Here is a 20,993-nt window from a genome sequence, read left to right on the forward strand (position 1 = left end):
ACTAAGATAAACATAGTTCGATTATTACTAGCGACCGATTTATCAGATCAAGATAACTTTGTTAAGAAATGTGCTTTACGTTCCACGTTTGAGACATGTTCTAAATAATATTTAAAATGATACTTTAAATGACAAAACTATGGTTTGTTTACATGGAACCGGTAGTAAATAAACATTTAATTTATCATTAGAATTTTGTCGATGTCATTTAACAGGTTTTCATTTAGCAACGGTCAAAAAATCTGACTTAAAAAATCAAAAAATCAATGTAGAGACTATTAAAATAAGCGATCTTTTCTATTTACCTGTCTTTGTGTCTTATCCGGTAGTATAAGAGACAGTTCAAAGGATCTGTTCTTTTTATCACGACTGCCAGATCTTATCAGTTTTGAAGAAGTGCGTGTTATGCTCTGTGCTTTCTCTGGTAACTTCAGCGCAACAATGGACATGCTGCGCGAGAGACGCCGTCCTAACTTGCGCGTACGCAACGACATCGATCCGCTCAAGCCTCGTCTTCGAGGCTCCGGCGCGGGCGCATTATCCTCTACACTTACTCCCTCCTCACTAGCACCAGCCATCTCACTATATTTCAATACAAAATATTCCACTACGTCAACAATCACATCTCCGACGACACCAAGTCACGAAACTGACACCAAAACACTCGAGAAAGTCCTCCGTTACCACTGAGTCATCCTTAACGAATCTGTCTTGTACAATTGAATTTTAGTGTTAAATCCGCATTACGAGTCGGCGCTGATATACGAAAGGATTGTGTGGTTCGAGCGGGTCCAGTGCAGATCATATGGTTACGGAGCCGGTTTTGAGTCAGCGCCGACCGACGTTACAATTCGAAATATATCGATACCATAAGCGTAATTAATTTTAATGCCACAGAGGTAAATACGTAACTTAAGTATGGAGCGGCTTGCGCTGCAGCGAGTATTACGTTTAAATAGGGCGCGTTATCGTGCAGCGTAATTTGAGACAAGTCGTGCCTCGACGTGCGTACGGTTGTTCGCGATCGGACCGACTAGAGCTGCGACCGACAGACCCATCGCTCGCCGCCCCCGCCGCCTGACATCGCACAACACAACAGCTAGCTAGACTAAAATCCTATTATTTATCAAATCATATTGTATCATTAATACTACGACACTAAACAAATGATCTTTTGTCTGTCACAATATACCTGGTTATAGCTCTCACGAAAATATTTCTCTGAATTAGAACAGTCGATAACGGAACAACATCTCTAGCTCGTAGTTAAGCCAATACCGCTTTGTTTTAAAATCTAATACTTATCAGAACTAACCATTTCCTATTAATTTTAATTATATTTGCAACTTATCTATACTGATATTATAAAGCTGAAAAGTAAGTTTGTTTATTTGTTTGTTACTTTAAACGTAACTACCGGTTCGAATTATTTTTGTGCTGGATAGCCTGTTAACCAAGGAAGGCTATAGGCTAATTTTTCCTCAAATTAACGCTTGTGAAACCGCGGAGCACAGCTTTTCTATATATATACTAGTAAAAATGGAGAGCCGGTCTTTTTGTTCGATTATACTGCGAAAACTACTGAACCGATCGGAATAAAACTTTTACGATAAGGTGCAGCGTTTTTCGAAGAAGGTTTTAGTTAATATGTGTTGGTGAGTACTTATCGTGTAAAAAAATGTGGACGGACAGAGGTCGCTAGTATATATACCCGGCACGATATTCGTCCGGGCTAATCTATGAAACTACTAGACCGATTTTAATAAAGTTTTGCACAGATATGTAGGTTTGTCAAATTTAAAATATAGGGTATATTTTATTTCGATTAATGACCGCAATATTTTTATTGCATTATTAAAAAATGGCGGTACGAAGTTCGCCAGGTCAGATAATAAATATATAAATTAAAATCATGTCTGCGTAAATTATATTATGATTTGAAGGCGAACGTCTTAATAATACCTTAACATTTTTATACAATAGTAGAGCTGTTTATTTTATGTAATAAATATTTTAAATAAAATAGTTTATCTATTAGTTGATAGTTTAATAGTTCGTGTACGTAAAGAGGTAGGTTGTATATTTTTGATTCACTAATTAATGTAGAATTTATTATTTAGAATATTACTAGAAAATAACAATAATTTTTTTTTTTTGAATATTATTTTCACGTATATCAAGGCAAGTTTAGACATTTTTTATTAAAATAACTTTAACCAATTTTATTTCCATGTTAGGAAAACACTTTTTATACAAAAAGTTTTGTTGTATTACTCACACTCATTGTCAGTAATTATAATCTAGTGACAAATGACTCTACAATCCTTGTAGTTTGACATGTTACTTAACGTTTAGACTTGTTTATGTGTAAAAATATGTTTCATTTTATATGCGAATCTCGTGACACGAATTTCACAGAATTTAACAAAACGAATAACAATAGAAATGCCGTAAGTATAAAACTATTTATATACACAAGAATATCCTAAAAGGCTCACAAACTGCACTGCCTGACACTGTCTGATTAGTGTCACCGCGCTTATATGGCCTTCCACTCTAACTAGACTTTCAAACGAATCAACGAATATGAATTGGTTCTAGTGTTTGAAATAAAAGGCCACGCTTTAATTATACAATTGAAAGTGTTAAATATAGAGATGTGAGACTATATTGTTATAATAACATCTCATTATATTTTTATAGCAATTGTTTAAACATTATTGGTAATGTTTATCTTTTTTTTTTTTTTAATGTCACTAGGTCGGCAAACAAGCGTACGGCTCACCTGATGGTAAGCGATTACCATAGCTTATAGACACCTGCAACACCAGAAGCATCTCAAGCGCGTTGCCGACCCAATCCCCAATCCCCCCAGGAGCTCTGGTCACCTTACTCACCAACAGGAACACAATACTGTTTGAAAACAGTATTATTTTGCTGTGATCTTCTGTAAAGTCGAGGTACTAACCCAGTCGGGCTGCTCCATATTTTGAGCAGGAAATTCCTGCTGTGCCCTACCTCAGTTGAAATATCTTATAAAAGTCTGAAAACTTTCTGCTAAAGGCTAAATGTTCTATCATTACACTAGTATTCATTACTAGTTTTGAAATTGCACTAATGAAAATTTTATTTTATCTTAGTAACTCCGAAACAACCTGGCGTAGAGATGGAAACTGGAAAGCTCGGTATTTTAAATTGTATTCATCTAAGTTTACACCATTGTAAGTCGCTCTTTTTATCAATTTATTCATTTACTCTCAAATAAGCTCTCGAATATATTGTAGAATCTATTATTCCTTTATATTGTTATTGATATAATCCCTCTCTCTTCCCGTGGGTGTCGTAAGAGGCGACTAAGGGATAACAAGGTTCCACAACCATCTTGGAACTTAAGAAGCCGACCGATGGCGGGATAACCATCCAACTGCTGGCTTTGAAATACACAGGCCGAAGACGGGCAGCAGCGTTTTCGGTGCGACAAAGCCAATACTGCGGTCACCAACCCGCCTGCCCAGCGTGGTGACTATGGGCAAAACACATGAGTTCACGTTATTTTTGGCGTAAACTTGTGGAGGCCTATGTCCAGCAGTGGACTGTATAGGCTGTAATGATGATGATGATATATTTAACAGTGTATTGGTATAAAACAGTTTATTATCTAATAAAGATTAAACCAAAAAATAATTTTACACTCGTTTCAGCCTATAATATCTCACTGCTGGACATAGGCCTCTTTTCCAATATAGGAGAAGGATCAGAGATTAATCCACCACGCTGCTCCAATGTGGTATATTGCCTACTATGAGTAACGATTACTGTCAAGTGTACATGATAACAACTGGGACCGACGGCTTATCGTGCTTTCTGAGGCACGGTGGGGAGACCCACAAGGACTGCACAAACACCCAGACCAAGGCAAACATCTTTGTGGCCAATACAAAATATGTATGGGGATCGAACCCGTAACCGCCAGCGCAACAGCCACAAACCAGTGTGGTGACCGTTGCGCCAACGCGTCGTAAAATATTTCTACCATTTAGTAATTGATGGTGACATTTTTATAACATTAATTAAGAATATTTCATAAAAATTATTCCTTTGAAATAAATGTGCCGTAGAGATGCGCAAATATATAACTCTTACAAAAACTCTCTAAAATCTGCAGTATAGCAATCAATCAGGTAGTCTATCAGCGAATTGGATGACACGAAATCAATTTTCTACATACAAACTATAAAAGGCTGTATATTGTAATGTACTTTGTCAAGGTCTACTAATTATATTGCCTAGGCTAAATAACCAAACCCTATTGAGTCATCGCATCACATGACTCACAGAATGAGAAAAATATCAATACATCATCACAACATCATTGAATAATATTAAAGTGTGTCGTAAAACCGCAAATGAACCAATTGCGTTTTTTGGCTCCATACCAGCCGAGCTCTGCAGAGAATTTATGTCTTCGAACTTTTTAGACGTTAAATTTCTTATACAAAGTACCCCTAAATACAGATAACTATTCAGATAGTACGAAAAGATTTGAAAGATATAAGCAATTTTGTACACTATGTGAAAATCCTACTTAAATCAATTTTTTACTACCATCTAATATATAAAATTCTCGTGTCACAGTTTTCGTTGCCATACTCCTCCGAAACGGCTTGACCGATTTTGATGAATTTTTTTGTGCTTATCCGGTATCTATGAGAATCGGCCAACATCTATTTTTCATCCCCCTAAATGTTAGGGGTAGTCCACCCCTAAATTTTATTTTTTTATTTTTTAGACTAAATTTTTAATTTCTATTTTTTTATGATACAACATTAAAAAATACATACAACCCTAAATTTTCAACCCTCTACCATCAACCCCTATTTTTAAATAGCGTTTAGCGGCAAGACAACGTTTGCCGGGTCAGCTAGTTATATATATTTAAGCTTTTAATAATGTGAAGTGTAGATGAATAACGTTATACTATAATAAAATTATTGGATTCCTGATTAAATGAAGATTAAAGTATTTAATGGAGTCAGCTCTATTAAATACTTACAGCTGATCTGACTGATTATTCGTCCTTGTAAAAAAATACATACTTACATAGTTTTTCCTAACTCAATGTAGCATTATTTGCTATCAAAAAAAATTTTTTAGCCAACTTAAAAAAAAGGAGAAGGTTACTCAATTTGTTTCATGTATATTCGGGGATAACTTCGTCGTTTATGAACCGATTTTGATAATTCTTTTTTTGTTGGAAAGAACATATCCCCGGTGTGGTACCATGATAATAAAACTAGGATCTAGTGAAGGGATTCCAGAGAAATCGTGAGAAACCCTCTAAAATCCGTATAAATTTTCAGTGAGTGTACCGATTTTGATGAGTCTAATTTAATCGAAAGCCGATGTTTATCATGTGGTCACATTTAAATTTCATCGAGATGCTTACAACTTTTGAAGTAATCTTTGATAATGCGTATTTACTTGACTATTTTTTCATCTACTTCGTTGTATTACTTATCGATATAATTGAAATCGGTTTTTTTTTTTCGTTTGCCTGCAAACACAATTATCCTCAAATATTTTAAGTACTTACATACATTATATAAATTTAATTAACATTGTAAAGGGTAGAAATAGAGTGACTTAAAACAACTCAAAACTCTTACTAATTCGATTTTATAAACTTTAAACCATTAAAAAATCGATCTTAATAGGCTGGATTAAAATACAGATTTGATTACTATGAAGCCGTAAGCTTAAACCTAACGAGTTTTGTATTTGAAAATAATTGTTTTTAAAATACCTTTTAGACCTAAAAAAGAAGAACGCCATCGTATATCTTTTATGAGCAACGATCCAGCTCCTTACGCATCGCTTCTGATTAAGCTACGTGCCAGTCAAAGGGATACTTCCATACAATCAGATCAGTCTCCGCCTAATTACCTCATATCCGTAATGTCACAGAGGATGTTCTATGGAACTAAAGAAGGCAGTCAACAGTCAGTAGCAATCTACTTGAAATTTTTTTCTCGTATTGTTTCTAAATTATTGAAACTAAACTTATGTACTTGTTATTTGCCGTTACATTAAAATTTTAATGAATATTGAAGTAAAAATTCTTTACGCTCGCTTGACTTGGAGAGTAAGCTGATGAATGTGTGACGAGAGCTTTACGAAAAGTGTGATTGGGCGAGGCGAATGGAAGTTGAGATTAAGATATAAGTTAGTGAAGATAGAAAGAGAGAGAGTTACCTTTCGTAAGTTTTACTTCAGTCGTGTAGTCTAAAGCACACTCGTTTTTTTTAAAGAGAGATTTAAAAAAAATACTTATCCTACTTTACGTACTGGGATTTATTAAACATATTTAATTTACAAACTCATGCTTTATCAAACTATTTATTCTTGTTCCAAACACTCATGTCTGTGATCACACGAGTTTGCATATTTTATTTGTATACAAACAATCAACACGTGGATTATTTATTGTAGGAAAAACACTCACAGTTACTCTGTACGACTTTTACCACGTGGATTTTTTTTTTTATTTTTAACCGACTTATAAAAAGGAAGAGGTGCTCAATTCGACTGTATGTTTTATGCACGTTACCTCATATTTTTTTACCGATTTTAATGATCCTTTTTTTCAATCGAAATCTGATGCTTTTCGTGTGGTCCATTTAAATTTGATCGAGAGCTGATGAGTAATTTTTGTGTTATTTCCAATAATGCGTATTTAATTGATTATTTTATCGACTAACTACATTGTATTATTTGTCGATGTAAATTGAAGTCAGTTTTCTTTCGTTTTCGGGCAAATATAATTATAAACTATAATAATAGTATTGTAAAGGGTAAAAATTTGTATTTTTTTAATATTTACAATGACTTAACTCAAAAACGACTTGACTTTTTTTAAAAATTCTTTCACCTGGAGAATGCCTTATTATCACTGAGAAAGTATTCAACGGAAACCTAGTATTTAATAAATTCCGATAATCAACTGGAAATAACACCAATTTAAAAAATTATATAAATAGTAAATGATGTATAACTTTAATAGGTCTGAAAGTTTAGGGGGTAACGAAACTCTTCTTCTGGACATGGTACGGTCGAGGAGTCGTGAAGCTGAGGATGAGTTACGAGACCAACCCCTTGTGTTATACGATGCTTCTGATGAGTAAGTAGTATTCTTTTATCTATTTTATCACAGCTATCTACTTAAATTGTTAAAATATATTAAAATTATATAAATAGCTATGCGACATTCATGTCGACTGTCATTGTACTTATGTAGACTGTCATTGTTCTCCTTTTATACATTAAACTTGTATATAGTTTACAAGACATGTTGCCATTTGTATTATATATACTAATCCTTAGTTTGTGCCTGATGACTTCCTACTTATATCCGGATTATGTAACAGAAAAGAATTTTAATATTAGCTCTTTATATAAAAACACAAAGATATATATTATTTTATTGTTATATAATAACTATTAAATATTTTATATTGGAGAATTGTAATTTAAAATATTGTGTTAAATTACCTTTAGAGTCAAATGTTTGACAATACTAACGAACTTGACAGATGTAATCCTTGTTTTATGTACGTATTTGTATTTGGCATACAGATAGTAATTGTTTTGCATGGGTGTGTCTCACTATCATGACTTGGATAGCGAGTAAAAGCGTGATCTGAGTTTACTTTACAATATTTTAACAAACGTTATCCTCGCATAGAAAACATATAAAAGATAAATCAAATTACAGACAATGCTGACCACAATTCATTCCTCATCACTCTATCATAGGCCTTTCCTAGATCCAAGAATCATCAAGAAGTTTATCTAGATCAAGAAGAATCCAAAAGTTGTAGTTTATTTGTTGAGATGAAATAGACCTAAAAGATTTTACATTCCCATATTAAAAAAACAATATATAATAAATAATACTAACACCAACAAATGTATCAACTACAAAAACCGTTTAATAAAAAAGTTAATTATATTTAAAAGTGATTCAACTACCTACTCATAACACAATGACTTTTTCAACTTTCCCTCAATATGCTTTAGAAAGACTACTTTCTCGCTGTTTTATGCGACCGATTAGTTAATATTACGCTAGAGCTGGCTGTTATTAGTGTAATAAAAAAATCTATTTTATGTCCATTAAGTTTAGATCATTTGCATTATCTTGGTACCTAATTTTCACGTTTTGCACATTATATCATGAAGTAAGTGTTCAGTACGTTTACCAAGCGAAAATATTTACAATAATTCAAGAGCTGTAAATAGGTATGTTCACTTTCCTCGATCCCCTTTAATGTAATAAAATAATTAAATAGGAGTGTGCCAATAATAAAAAAAAATTAGAATCTTTTTATTTTGAAAAAAAACTATATTTTTATATATTTTAGATTTCCTAAAATTAATGCCCTAATAGGAGTTCAACGTGAACAGCCCAAACACTGTTCTCTTTTTTCTACTCTGCAATTTCTTTTTTGTACCTCCCTACATTTTTTTAAAAATAAAATAGTAGTTGGATTATAAAATTACGCACATAGATTCATAGTGCCCTGTATACTAATATTTACACATCTTGTCTTGTGCCAGTCAAAATCTAAACGAAACATGTTGTGTGCACGGCATGAACATCCACATGACAGAACGCAGTGCGTCTCGCTCACGCGTCTCCCGGATGTCTACACGTCGTGATATGGACATACCTTCCATACTTGCTTTTACGGCGACTGTTCCTGAGCCAGTGCAGGTCAGATAACAATACTTTGATCTTACAAGAATTTTTTAAATCTAGATTAGTTAAAGGTTTTATGTTCGATGTTGATTAATCCATATCTTATTCATTAGCCTTTTAAAGTTAATTTTTATATTTAATACTTTTATGTGTTCCTTTTATACTGAGTAATTAATAAAAAGTAATATAGATATTTAATAAGGAACCAATCATATCGTATATATTAATACGCTAAGGTTAAGATGTTTTTAGAAAAAAACCTCACAACTACTCCACATAAATTCGGCCTGTGTATTTCAAAGCCAGCAGTTGGATGGTTATCCCACCACCGGTCGGCTTTTTAAGTTCCAAAGTAGTAGTGGAACTGTGTTATCCCTTAGTCGCCTCTTACGACACCCACGGGAAGAGAGGGGTAGGCTACTTTCTTTAATGCCGTAACCACACAGCATATTAATTATTAAAATTATCGGTCAGTATATTTTTTGTTTAATTTCAGGCTATTTTGTCCTCAAATCAACGCGGGTGAAACCGCGGGGCCCAGCTAGTATAATAATATTTTAAATGATCATTATAAATCTAATTTCGTTGAATATGCCTTTGCTTATGATATTGTATAATATACCTAGGAAAAATGTTAAAGCGTATAAAGCGAGCGACGACCTCTCTGGTGTAATGGTTCGTGTGTCGTGTCGACAGCGCGTAAACGCTGACGGTCGCGGGTTCGATTCCAGCTCGGAGAGGATATTTGTGTTTATACAAATATTTATTTCCAGTCTGGTTGGTAGTCCTTGTTGGTCTCCCCACCGTGTCTCGGAGAGCACGTTAAGCCGTCGGTCACGGTTGCTATCATATACACCTGATAGCGATCGTCACTCAAAGTATATATATCCGCCAACCCGCATTGGAGCAGCGTAGTGGATTAAGCTCTTATCCTTCTCCTATATGGGGAAAAAGGGTTATGCCCAGCAGTGAGATAGATATACATGCTGAATCGTAAAGGATAGCGTTTCTAAAAGAGAGTATATGTAAAATTGACGTTAGATGACATGTGATAAAATGATCTTTTTATGTTTTATTTGGCATGATTTGATTCATGTCATAATTTATTTAAATCGTATCAATATCCAATTACGTTTATAAACATGCCTAGAGTAAAATATGCACTAGTGTTAAGATTTTTAGAACAAAGACTTTAGAGTCGGTGTTCGTAAACTCACACAATATAAGTAGCATAGCATAGTATAGTAGTAGTAATACAGCCTTAGACAACTATTTAGATCCTGAGGGGGATTAGGGATAGGTTCGGCAACGCGCTTGCGATACATCTTGTGTTGCAGGCATCTATAGGCTACAGTAACTATTATAACCATACCATCAGTTAAACCGTACGCTTGTTTGCCGGCCTAGTTGTCAGTCAGTCAGTCAGTTCAGTCTAGTTGTATAATAAAAAAAAAGAGGTATTTCTATATGGATCGAACTTATAACCGCTGGCTTAGATATAGGCGTGGCGTACTATTATAGCCGCTGCGCTAACATATCTTATTTTATAAATATTATTTTATTTAAGCTTTGTTAGCTTTGCAGTGACTAAGATGTAATGCAATGTTATGATTGAGTAATAAAGTCATACATCAACAGAAGCATTTAGAAATACCAGCATTCCAAAAAGTAGAACAGCGACGTGAAGAAATACCGCGTTGGTCGATTCGACGGTCAGTCTGCCCAGTATGTTCCCAGAAATGGAAAGATAAAACCTCTATCACAAACATTAAATATTCAGGTAAAATTAAGTACGTTGTTAGTTTATTTTAATTAATTTATAATATGATAATAATGTACTTATAACAATTTATTCCGTTGTAACCAGTTAACTCTAAATACAAAACTAAACTGTCTCTGAGCCGTTTATTAGCAACGGGCCAAAGGCCTTTTCTAATTATTGCCTTTAGTCTGAGCCTGAGAAACTCTTTTCAAATTAATTAAGTTCTGTTGTCGATTTAATTCCATTTTTATATCTTGTTTGTTGTTTTTTCTTGTTTGCTGCTGCCTTCCCTTATGTAAAATATTGTAATTCTTTAGCGAGTATTTATTATACGGAGAAAAGCAAATATTTTAAGCTATATGCTCGCTCGCCTCGGCGTGTCATAGTCCACTGGTGGACATAGCCGCCCCAAGTTAACACCAAATATCCTAATTATCTGCATTCTTCATCCAGCATCCACTGGCGATGTGTAAAATAAATTATATCGATAAATAAATATTCTGATAATAATTTATATGGACAATATCATGAAGTCTAATTTTGTCACTATAATTTAATAACATTAAATTCGTATTTGTAATAGATTACGATATTTACCCACCATGTAATTACAGGGCTGAGGAGAAATTCATTACAAGAGTTGCCTTCTGTCATAGCGCCAGCTCGCTTGCGAACGTTAATCTCAATCGGACAGTAAATATAACTATGTTTTTTACATTTGAATATGAAAAATAATATAATTACTACCTTTAATAATGTTGCTACAGGCAGAAACTAGTTTAATGTAGACTAGCGTTTGGTTTTTTTATTGTAAAAAAAAAATGATTTTAATACTCAAAAAGCGACAAAAACAACATTTTGTAGATTTTACTAATTAATATCAAAATCTAAAATCACAGACCAGGTCTGCCACCTACATACTGGACTGCATAGATCAAGTAAAAAAAGGTAGATAACGCACCTAGAACAGAAAACTGAAGCCACTTTTTTAAAGATGTGTGAGTGAGTGAAGTGTTGACACCTTTTAAAAAAAGTCCCTAAAATTTTTATTAAACAATTAATTTAATATAGGTAAAATGGGTATGTGAAAATAAAAACATGTTTATAGTTTTAAATAAATTTACTAAAAATAAAACAAAAAATCGGTAGAATAATAAAAAAATATATTCGTAAGATAATCGTATGAATGGACACTTTCTATCCCCTCTGTTTATTTGTTTTCAGTTTGCAGTCGGTTTTTTTTAACTATTTTTCTTAAACCTAGAATCCTTTATGTTGTATAAGTTTTTTAAATTTTTGTCGCTTAGAACTCAGAGTCATCGTCATTGTTTGCATTTTACTAATATGATGTAGTCTTATGTTCAAATATTTTTCAATCACTAATCGTATTAAATTGACTTTATGCGCATGGCCAGCATAATCGTGGTCATTTTCTCAGTCTTACAGCCGCTACCCATTCACCTCTTATTAAAATATTCGTTGGAAACCTAAAACCATGAAATTTGATAGTAAAATATGGGTACCTAGTTTACTTAAAAATTGTAAAAAGTTAAAACATAAAACAAACGAGTTAATAATTCATAAATATATTTTGATTTTTTTATTTTCAATTTATGTAACATAAAATAACACGAGAAAAAAAAAACAATAATTATGTCTACTTTTTACTTAATTATTTTTCTGATTGCGTACAATTTACTTACCCACATTTTGGGGTATTGAAAAAAAGAACTACTGGCAACACTCCCGTGGTACGTCATTTCGTGACATTGAAATTATAAGTTCCGAATAACCTCAATATTATTTTGGAATAACAATAAATTTAAAGTTTTATATGTACTTACGTGTGAAACGATATTCCTTCAGATTTTTTGTTTACTTTGGTATTGTTTTTGCACCATTTAATCACACAAGACGGCATTTTATAAGCAAAGTTACTGTATGAAGTCTCGTGACATACTAACGAAAATGAGCGTAGTTTGATGCATATGTGTGCGTGAGCGCGTGTATTTACTTGAAGGAGCCGAGTTTTGTGGCTTCACTAACAACAAAGGCCGCGCATTATCTACTTTTTTTTACTATATCTATGCTGGACTGTAACTAAATCTGTTATATAGTGTTGTTATTTCTCATGCAATGATTAATTAATTACATGAAGCCAAGTCACTGCGGTCACCAGCCCGCCTGCCCAGCGTGGTGACTATGGCAAACACACATGAGTTCATGCCATTTTTGGCGCGAACTTGTGGAGGCCTATGTCCAGCAGTGGGATGCGATAACTTAAGTGATGATGATGATGATGATGTGATGAATTACATGAAATTAACTAAATTAGAGTCTAAATATTTCACTAGTGATATAAAACAAAGATTGAAGCTTAGTCTATCTCCCTGCCAGAAATAACTATCGTTATCTCTTGTCTGTGATAACAACCGGAACTGAAAGCTTCACGTGCTCTCCGAGACACGGTGTGGAACTCACAAATACATATTCCCGTACCAGAAATACATATTTGCATAAATACAATATACCCTGAGCGATAAACAAAAACTCGTCCGCCGAAATTAAGGCGATATCCGAAAGGTTGGAACTTCGAAGAACATGTTGACATCAAGCTGTGTATTCATTAGCAACATTTGACGCGCAACACATGACGCTCAACATGCATCTCAACATGTTGAGCGACGACGCGGAACTTTTGCTTAGCAACGTTGCCTGTCTAATGGACGTTCAGTCACCAACAACATGTCGCCTGAGAAGCTAGTGTTGGTCTCAGCTGCGTTTGTTATAATATCATCGCATAAAGAAAAGAGGAAAAAACGTTGGTGGGTTAGAAATTACTTAAGAAAGTTTCGCGTCGTCGCTCGACATGTTGAGATTCATGTTGAGCGTCATGTGTTGCACGTCAAATGTTGCTAATGAATACATAGCTTTAAGCACACAGGAAAATTAAGGGTTGAATTTGTGCATAACGACAACATGCGAAGATTCTTGCCAGTTGTCATGCTTAATGTTGCTTTGTGTAGTTTTTTTATTGATTATTAAACACAATAATATAAGTCTTAATATAATGGAAACAAATATTATTTAAGCACACCGCAACCAGTGCCTGCAGCAATAGATATAGACACTGGTTTGAAACTAGGAGGTCTCCGTAATACAAGCACGTCGTGGCAGTTAACAAGAGCTCGCAAATTTCGAGCACCTAAACCTCAACCACCTTCCCCTGAAGCAACTGCGCCACCTAGTTGTAATGCACCAATGGCACGGAAAGACTTAGACCTTCGTGTTTCTCGTTTTCTTTCAGATGAATTTACGCTACTATCGTAAATTATTTTCAGACATCTTTTGTTAAAAATAAAGTATTTTTCTTTTTTGTTTTTTTTTTTTTTTTCTTTATAAAAAACATATACACAATTGGTAAGTTAGAAAACACCAAAACAAATGACACCTATTCTGTAAAAAATTTATTTAGATCAAGATCAAATAAACTTATGTGACAGAATATCAAATACAACATAAAATCATTGAATGCAATAAAAATTACTTTTATAGTTTTATCACTTCTTTGAACAATGTAAAATTTTAGTCTTTTTATGACAAATATATTGTATTATAACTTTCTAACTACTTTATGTTGATAATAAAGAAAAAGTGGGTACTTAAAGAGAAGAACAAAAGAAGTACTTAAAGAAAGTTAATGAGTATCCTAGGCGACTCGTGACATTTTTTGATAGAGGTTCACAAAAAAATAAACGAAAAACTAGAGCTTACCATTGTATATATATATTACCATTGTATATTTGTACATAACATTCATTCCGTCCATGGAGATCGGTTTATTCAAAAATGTGGCGATAATCAGTTACGTCATATATTCCATCGGAAAAGCAATGCTTTAATTACGTTAGATATGGACATTTGGCAAAAGTTTGTAAAAATGCTATTTGTTGTTCTATTCACACAGAACATCGGAATTTAAAAGTTGTGTAATACCGGTACAAAATGCAAAGTGTATAAATTGTGGAGGTAAACACTTGGCTATTACTGGAATTGGATCAGTAAAAATAAAAAATAATGGAATGAAAAAACGATTAAGAATAAGAACGCCGAAAGTAAAAAGTGATTTATTTTATGATGATAATTAACTCCATTCCCGGACACGTCTGCCCCAGCGGCCATCGGTCTTGCAACGCGGGTGACCAGCCGGGTGGACCACTGCCAATCCAGCTTGCTAATTCTGTGAGCTTTGTCGGTTACCTTCGTTCTCTTGCGGGTAGTCTCATTTCTAATCCTATCTTTGAAAGAAACCCCAAGCATAGCCCGTTCCATTGCACGTTAAGCAACTTTAAGCTTGTGGACCAGTCCCTGCGTCAGTGTTCACGTCTTGGCTTTGTATGTTAACACAGGTAGGACGCAAAAAGACCTTTGTCTTCAAGCATTGTGGAATCTTCGAAGTGAAGACTCGATGAAGCCAACCAAACGCCGCTCATTCCAACCGAATTCTTCTTCGGCCGGTGAATCGGCCTCCTTCTCGAAGCTGTTGCGGCCTAGTTGAATGGTATAGCCTAGGTAAACAAAATCATTAATAACTTTGAGAAGGGTACCATCTACCGATACCTGTATCGGTATGACTTGGTTGTGGTCCAAGTTCATTCTGAGACCGACTCATCGGGAGGACTTGTTTAGGCCGCCTATCATTTGTTTTAGCTCATTTAACGTCTTCGTAAAGATTAAGATATCATCGGCGAAACGAAGGTGCGAGATGTCCCAATCCTATGTCTTAAAGTCAGTCTTAAGACGTCGGAAAGTGTCTGCGACCCAGTGCGCACACCGTCTTTACCACGTTGTTGGTCACCTTGTCCACGCGAACCGAATCGATTTTGAAGTTCCAGTTGGAACTGTTCGGAGCCACGTAGTATTTGGGGAAGCGTAGGTTGGAGAATAGATTTCATCAAGCGGGCTCACTTTTTGCGTAGGCTTAAATTAAGAGTAGCCCGTAACACCCGGTGGTACTGCTATTGTTAAACCTATTAACCACTGAGACATCTCTGAATACATGCCTTTTATCCGCTATGGTGAAATCTATCTTGTTCCTCGTCACAGTATCCGGGCTCTGTCATGACTACCGCCTTTGGGGCTTCTTCTCGAAAAAGTAGTTCATCAAAAAAAGTTCCTCCAACTCGATGAATTTGACGAGCATCTACCCCCTACGATTCCTGCATCCCAATCCGTGTGGTCCAATTTTTATTCGTTGCTGGTTTGTACTCCCACTTTACCGTTGAAGCCTCCCATAACAACGTTGTAAAAGGCCGAAATAATATAATATATATCAAAGCTATGTATGGCAATCGGTCGGCTTCAATAGTTCCAAGGTGATAGTGAGACTTTGTTATCTCTTACTCCTTTACCCACGGAAAGAGAGAGGGTAGCTAAAATCTAAACTGCCGTAGCTACACAGCTAAAATGTTTACAAACAGAAAATACTATAGGTAGGTACCTACAACAATTTCAGGACCAGGACAGAAAAGGACATTGTAAGAATTACGCTCATCTACATATATTTCATATAGTTCCTACAGCAATTTGCAATAATTGCAATTAAGAAGATAAAACACTAAATCATATTTTCTTCAAGTGCAGAAAATTTTTAATATCAAGATTAATTTTTATTTGACAGACTACTCAAGATTTACAAAAAGCAAAAACTTATTCCGCGCTCTATCCAACAATTACTTAGAGATGTTGAAACTTATAATCCTATTTACAAGTATATAATATCTACTACTGGTGACATCTAAACAAACTCGGACTTCGAGATTTCATTCAAATGCTATAACTTATATGTGAAAAAAAACGATAGATATTGTATGATTAAAAGACAAATTTAACAAGATACATAGCAGGCTAGGATGGCCTTTTATGTATTATTGAATAATTGGACAAAACTCATCAGACGAGGCTGTATAATTTAGTACCTTTACTTATCCCTTGATGGAGATAAACATGAACGTAATATACTAACGTCCATGGATATATTTGACACCAATAAAAAAATAATGGCTGCGTTCCACTAAGCGTCTGCAACGTCCAGATAGCCCATTCTATCGTTCCACCTAAGACCTGGGTCGTCGCGAGCGATCGATCGATGTCATAGACGATGCCACTGTTCGCGACCACATCACTCACAAAATGTAGGTGGGTCAAATTGACTTTCATCAAACCGTGATTGACTTTCATCAAAAAGGATGACACGCAAAATCGTGAAGCGTTCCACATTTTTAGCATGGGGGGCTCCAATGCGGGTTGGCGGATATATTCCCTACTATGAGTAGCGATCGCTATCAGGTGTACATGATAACAACCGCTAAAACAAAAAACCAAACCGCTAAAATAAAAAACCAGCTGTCAATGTCACATTGTGAATTTTTTCTCTCATTCGATTCTGTAAAAACGCAACGATTAATTCCTGGAAATTCAAGTTGAATTAAGTTTTACTCAAATCCTCGCGAAATATCCCCTCATAACCCCCACAGCTGCAGGTTTTCACCAATCCTCCATATTACGACCACACAACTGACACCTGACAGCGCCCAAATATCCATTCCGCTTATAAAATTTGTCCACAAGTACAGCGCCCGCGGTGTTTTTTAACTTAGTGGAACGGCAATTTCAGCGATCAATGGCGTTGTGGGCCTTAGGTGGAACGCACCCGATATAATTTGACAAGAGAAGAAAATATAAACAAATTTCCATTTTCACCTGTCATGTGAATTATTATCTGAAATTAATGTAAATTAAAAAGTTGTCATAAATTAAAATCAGCATAATGTCTTTTCTTAGACCAATTCGAAAGCTGATTCTTGATACCAAATGTATTTATATTTCTAGAGGTGTAACTTTTCATAACACATCGAGAAATCTTACTTCGAGAAGTTTATATTACAGCGAATTTGGTGATCCAGTTGATGTTGTGAAATTCCGGGAAGTGGAGGTTCCACCGCTTAAAAGTCAGGAAGTTCTCGTTCGAATGCTAGCAGCACCGGTCAACCCGGCAGACATTAACACTATACAAGGTAAAATATGATCTTAAATTTTATCAGACTTTCTGATAAATTGTTCTTGTAAAAATCTCTCTGAGTAAGAAACTTGCTTTTTATCAAGAAATTAAAAAGGTATATTTTCTTTGTTATTTATTTTATTTTCTTTGTTATTTATTTTATTTATTTGTAATTTTTTTTATCACTAGGTGATAATGTAAGATCTTGTGTTTCAGGAAAGTACCCTGTGAAAATTGAACTACCTATTATACCAGGAAATGAGGGTGTAGGGGTTATTGAAGATATTGGCAAAGAAGTATCAGGTATGTGCCCGGGAGACAAAGTCATCATCACTAAACCCACAAAAGGCACATGGCGTGATATAGGTATTTTTGAAAAAGATGTATTGCGAGTAATCCCAAAGAATTTGGGATTAATTGAAGCTGCAACACTTACAGTTAACCCTTGTACCGCATATAGAATGCTCTCAGATTTTAAACCTGTGAAGGATGGTCTTGTTGTGGTACAAAATGGTGCCAACAGTGCTTGTGGGCAAAATGTTATACAAATTTGCAAAGCATGGGGGATAAAAAATATAAATATTGTTAGGAACAGACCAGAAATTAATGATTTGAAGAAATATTTAGAAGGCTTAGGAGCTACAATGGTACTAACTGAAGAAGAATTACGTACTACTAATATATTTAAGGAAAAAGTAGTAGATAGACCAGCATTAGCGTTAAACTGTGTAGGTGGAAAAAGTGCTTTAGAATTAACCAGACATTTAGAAAAGTCTGGTGTTATGGTCACATATGGTGCCATGTCTAGGGAAGCACTCAACATTCCTAATGCAGCACTTATTTTTAAAAACATTTCTTTTCATGGATTTTGGATGACTGCATGGAATGAAAGAGCTTCTGCGGCTGAAAAAGAGACAATGATGAAAGATATTATTACCTTAATGTGTGAGAAGAAGCTGAAAGGTCCAGTCACTAAAATGGTAAAATTCAATGACTATAAAGAAGCTTTAGCAAATGCTCTCACAACCCAGGGCTTTACTGGTTGCAAATACATTTTAGATTTTAGTTAATAATATTTATTTACTATACTGTGATTATGTGATGTATAAAGTGTTATTAACAATAATAATAAAAAATGTGTATAATATTTCAGTGTTTTATTTGATATTATCGTGCTATTATTGTTCTGATTCATCTTATTATAACTAAATTAATTTTTTTTTCAACCAAATTCAAATTGAAATATCAAAAACTATATTTTATTTCAGTTTATTTACTTTTTCAGGTAGAAACTTACGCTTACCACGTTTGCCCTGTGTGCCAGGAGATGAAGGTGTTGGAGTAGTAGTTGAAATAGGTAACAAAGTTTGCACTGTAGAACCTGATGAGAGAGTTGTAATAACTTCAAGACTCCTTGGAACCTGGCAGTACTATGGTATATACCACGAGAGAGATATCCATGTTATATCCCCTAACATTCCCCTCCCAGAAGCTTCCATGTTGACTATTGCTCCTTGTATGGCCTATAGAATGCTTAAAGATTTCAGAAAAATCCAACCGGGTCAAACTGTTATACAAAACGCTGCAAACAGTGCCTGCGGACAGTGTTTAATACAGCTCTGTAAAGCTTGGGACATAAAGACATTTAATATTGTCGCAAATCATTGCAATTATGAATCTGTTAAAAAGCATCTTTTAAGTTTAGGTGCAACAGCAGTACATACTCTCGAAGAGGCAGAGGAACTAACAACGTTTAATACTTCTTTAACAAGACCAGTTTTAGGTTTAAACTGTTTGGGTGGACGTTTTGAAGATGTTATGTTAAAACTTCTTGAAAAAAACGGTACCATAGTGTATTACGGATCTGCATTTGATATACCTATTGTAAAACATGTTTTACGTTGTGATGTATCTTTTAATAGATTTCATCTTTGTCACTGGGATGCACATGCCAGTGTCATAGAAAAAGATGCAATGATGAATAATATTATTACTTTGATGGTCACTGGTAAATTTAAAGCACCCACATACCAGCCACTGGAACTTAAAAATTATGTACATGCTTTTAAACATACAGTTAATTGTGAAGCCTTTTCTAATAACAATTATGTGTTTGATTTTATCTTAACATAAACGACAAAATATTACACCAGATGTGTTTTATGCATTACTTATACTATATCTTAATCTTTTATCTATCTATCTCTATCAATTATTCACTTTATGTGTAATTATATAATTTAATAAATTACTGTATATTGGATAATGACATTAGCAATATTATGTTATACTTATACTATGAACGATTTTAAATAAAATAATTCCTTATCATGAGGGGAATTTAAATTTTATGTAGATATCAATTCTTCCAACTAGTAACTATACCAAACTTATTGATTTATTTTCGTTTATGTTATTTATAATTTTACTGAAACGTTGGTCAGTTTCTTATTTCAATTTCTAATATTAATAATTATAATTTGATAGTTTAATAAAACACTTTTTTCGGATTTTATCGCGGTTTATTGTTAACTTTTGATTCCCGACGTTTCGGATACTTTACAGCAACCATGGTCACGGGAGGACCTCCTTCCTCCCAGTCCTCCCGTGACCATGGTTGCTGTAAAGTATCCGAAACGTCGGGAATCAAAAGTTAACAATAAACCGCGATAAAATCCGAAAAAAGTGTTTTATTAAATGAGTAAAATTCGCGTAAACATTAGAAAACAAAATTTGATAGTTTATTTATCTATCAAGCTGAAGTTATCGATGACATGATGGCGCAGTGGTTACAGCAGCAATTGCAGCGCTGGTGGTCGTGGGTTCGATCCCAATATATGAAAAACGTTTGCATAGGCCATGCAGCTGTCTGCCGTGGTCTAGGCGTTTGTATTTGAGGATTCATCATCATCATCATTTCAGCCTATCACAGTCCACTGCTGGACATAGTCCTCTAAAAGTTCACGCTAAAAATAGCGTTAACTCGTGTGTTTTGCCCATAGTCACCACGCTGGGCAGGCGGGTTGGTGACAGCAGGGCTAGCTTTGTCGCACCGAAGACGCTGCTGCCCGTCTTCGGCCTGTGTATTTCAAAACCAGCGGTAGGATGGTTATCCCGCCATCGGTCGGGTTTTTAAGTTCCAAGGTGGTATTGGAACTGTGTTATCCCTTAGTCGCCTCTTACGACACCCACGGGAAGAGAGGGGGTGGCTATATTCTTGTGTGTCAAAAATAGATTTATTCAAAAAGGCTTCGAAAGCATCTTCGAATCGTCATTTTACAAATTAAATTTTTTAATTATTTTTATAAGTGAATGAATTTTAAAAATGAATCTACCACCGGTTCGGAATGTTGATTCTACAGAAAAGAACCAGCAAGAAACCCCGCAGTTACCTACTCTTTTAAAATATGTAC

General features: G+C 34.7%; 2 protein-coding genes across 2 annotated transcripts; both read left to right on the forward strand.

Annotated features, from left to right (window-relative positions):
• The first annotated feature begins 2,445 nt into the window (after positions 1 to 2,445).
• On the forward strand, positions 2,446 to 13,896 carry LOC123660663. The gene is made up of 8 exons (XM_045595717.1): positions 2,446 to 2,450; positions 3,141 to 3,221; positions 5,811 to 5,999; positions 7,061 to 7,177; positions 8,617 to 8,773; positions 10,400 to 10,538; positions 11,135 to 11,213; positions 13,613 to 13,896. Exons 1-8 carry the CDS (start codon positions 2,446 to 2,448, stop codon positions 13,848 to 13,850), a joined length of 1,005 nt encoding a protein of 334 aa, XP_045451673.1. The 3' UTR covers positions 13,851 to 13,896.
• Positions 13,897 to 17,274: 3,378 nt separating this feature from the next.
• On the forward strand, positions 17,275 to 19,727 carry LOC123660273 (enoyl-[acyl-carrier-protein] reductase, mitochondrial). The gene is made up of 3 exons (XM_045595368.1): positions 17,275 to 17,596; positions 17,797 to 18,624; positions 18,866 to 19,727. Exons 1-3 carry the CDS (start codon positions 17,350 to 17,352, stop codon positions 19,711 to 19,713), a joined length of 1,923 nt encoding a protein of 640 aa, XP_045451324.1. The 5' UTR covers positions 17,275 to 17,349; the 3' UTR covers positions 19,714 to 19,727.
• The last annotated feature ends 1,266 nt before the right edge of the window (positions 19,728 to 20,993 follow it).

Source organism: Melitaea cinxia, chromosome 15, assembly GCF_905220565.1.
Source record: "Melitaea cinxia chromosome 15, ilMelCinx1.1, whole genome shotgun sequence".
NCBI lineage: Eukaryota > Metazoa > Arthropoda > Insecta > Lepidoptera > Nymphalidae > Melitaea > Melitaea cinxia.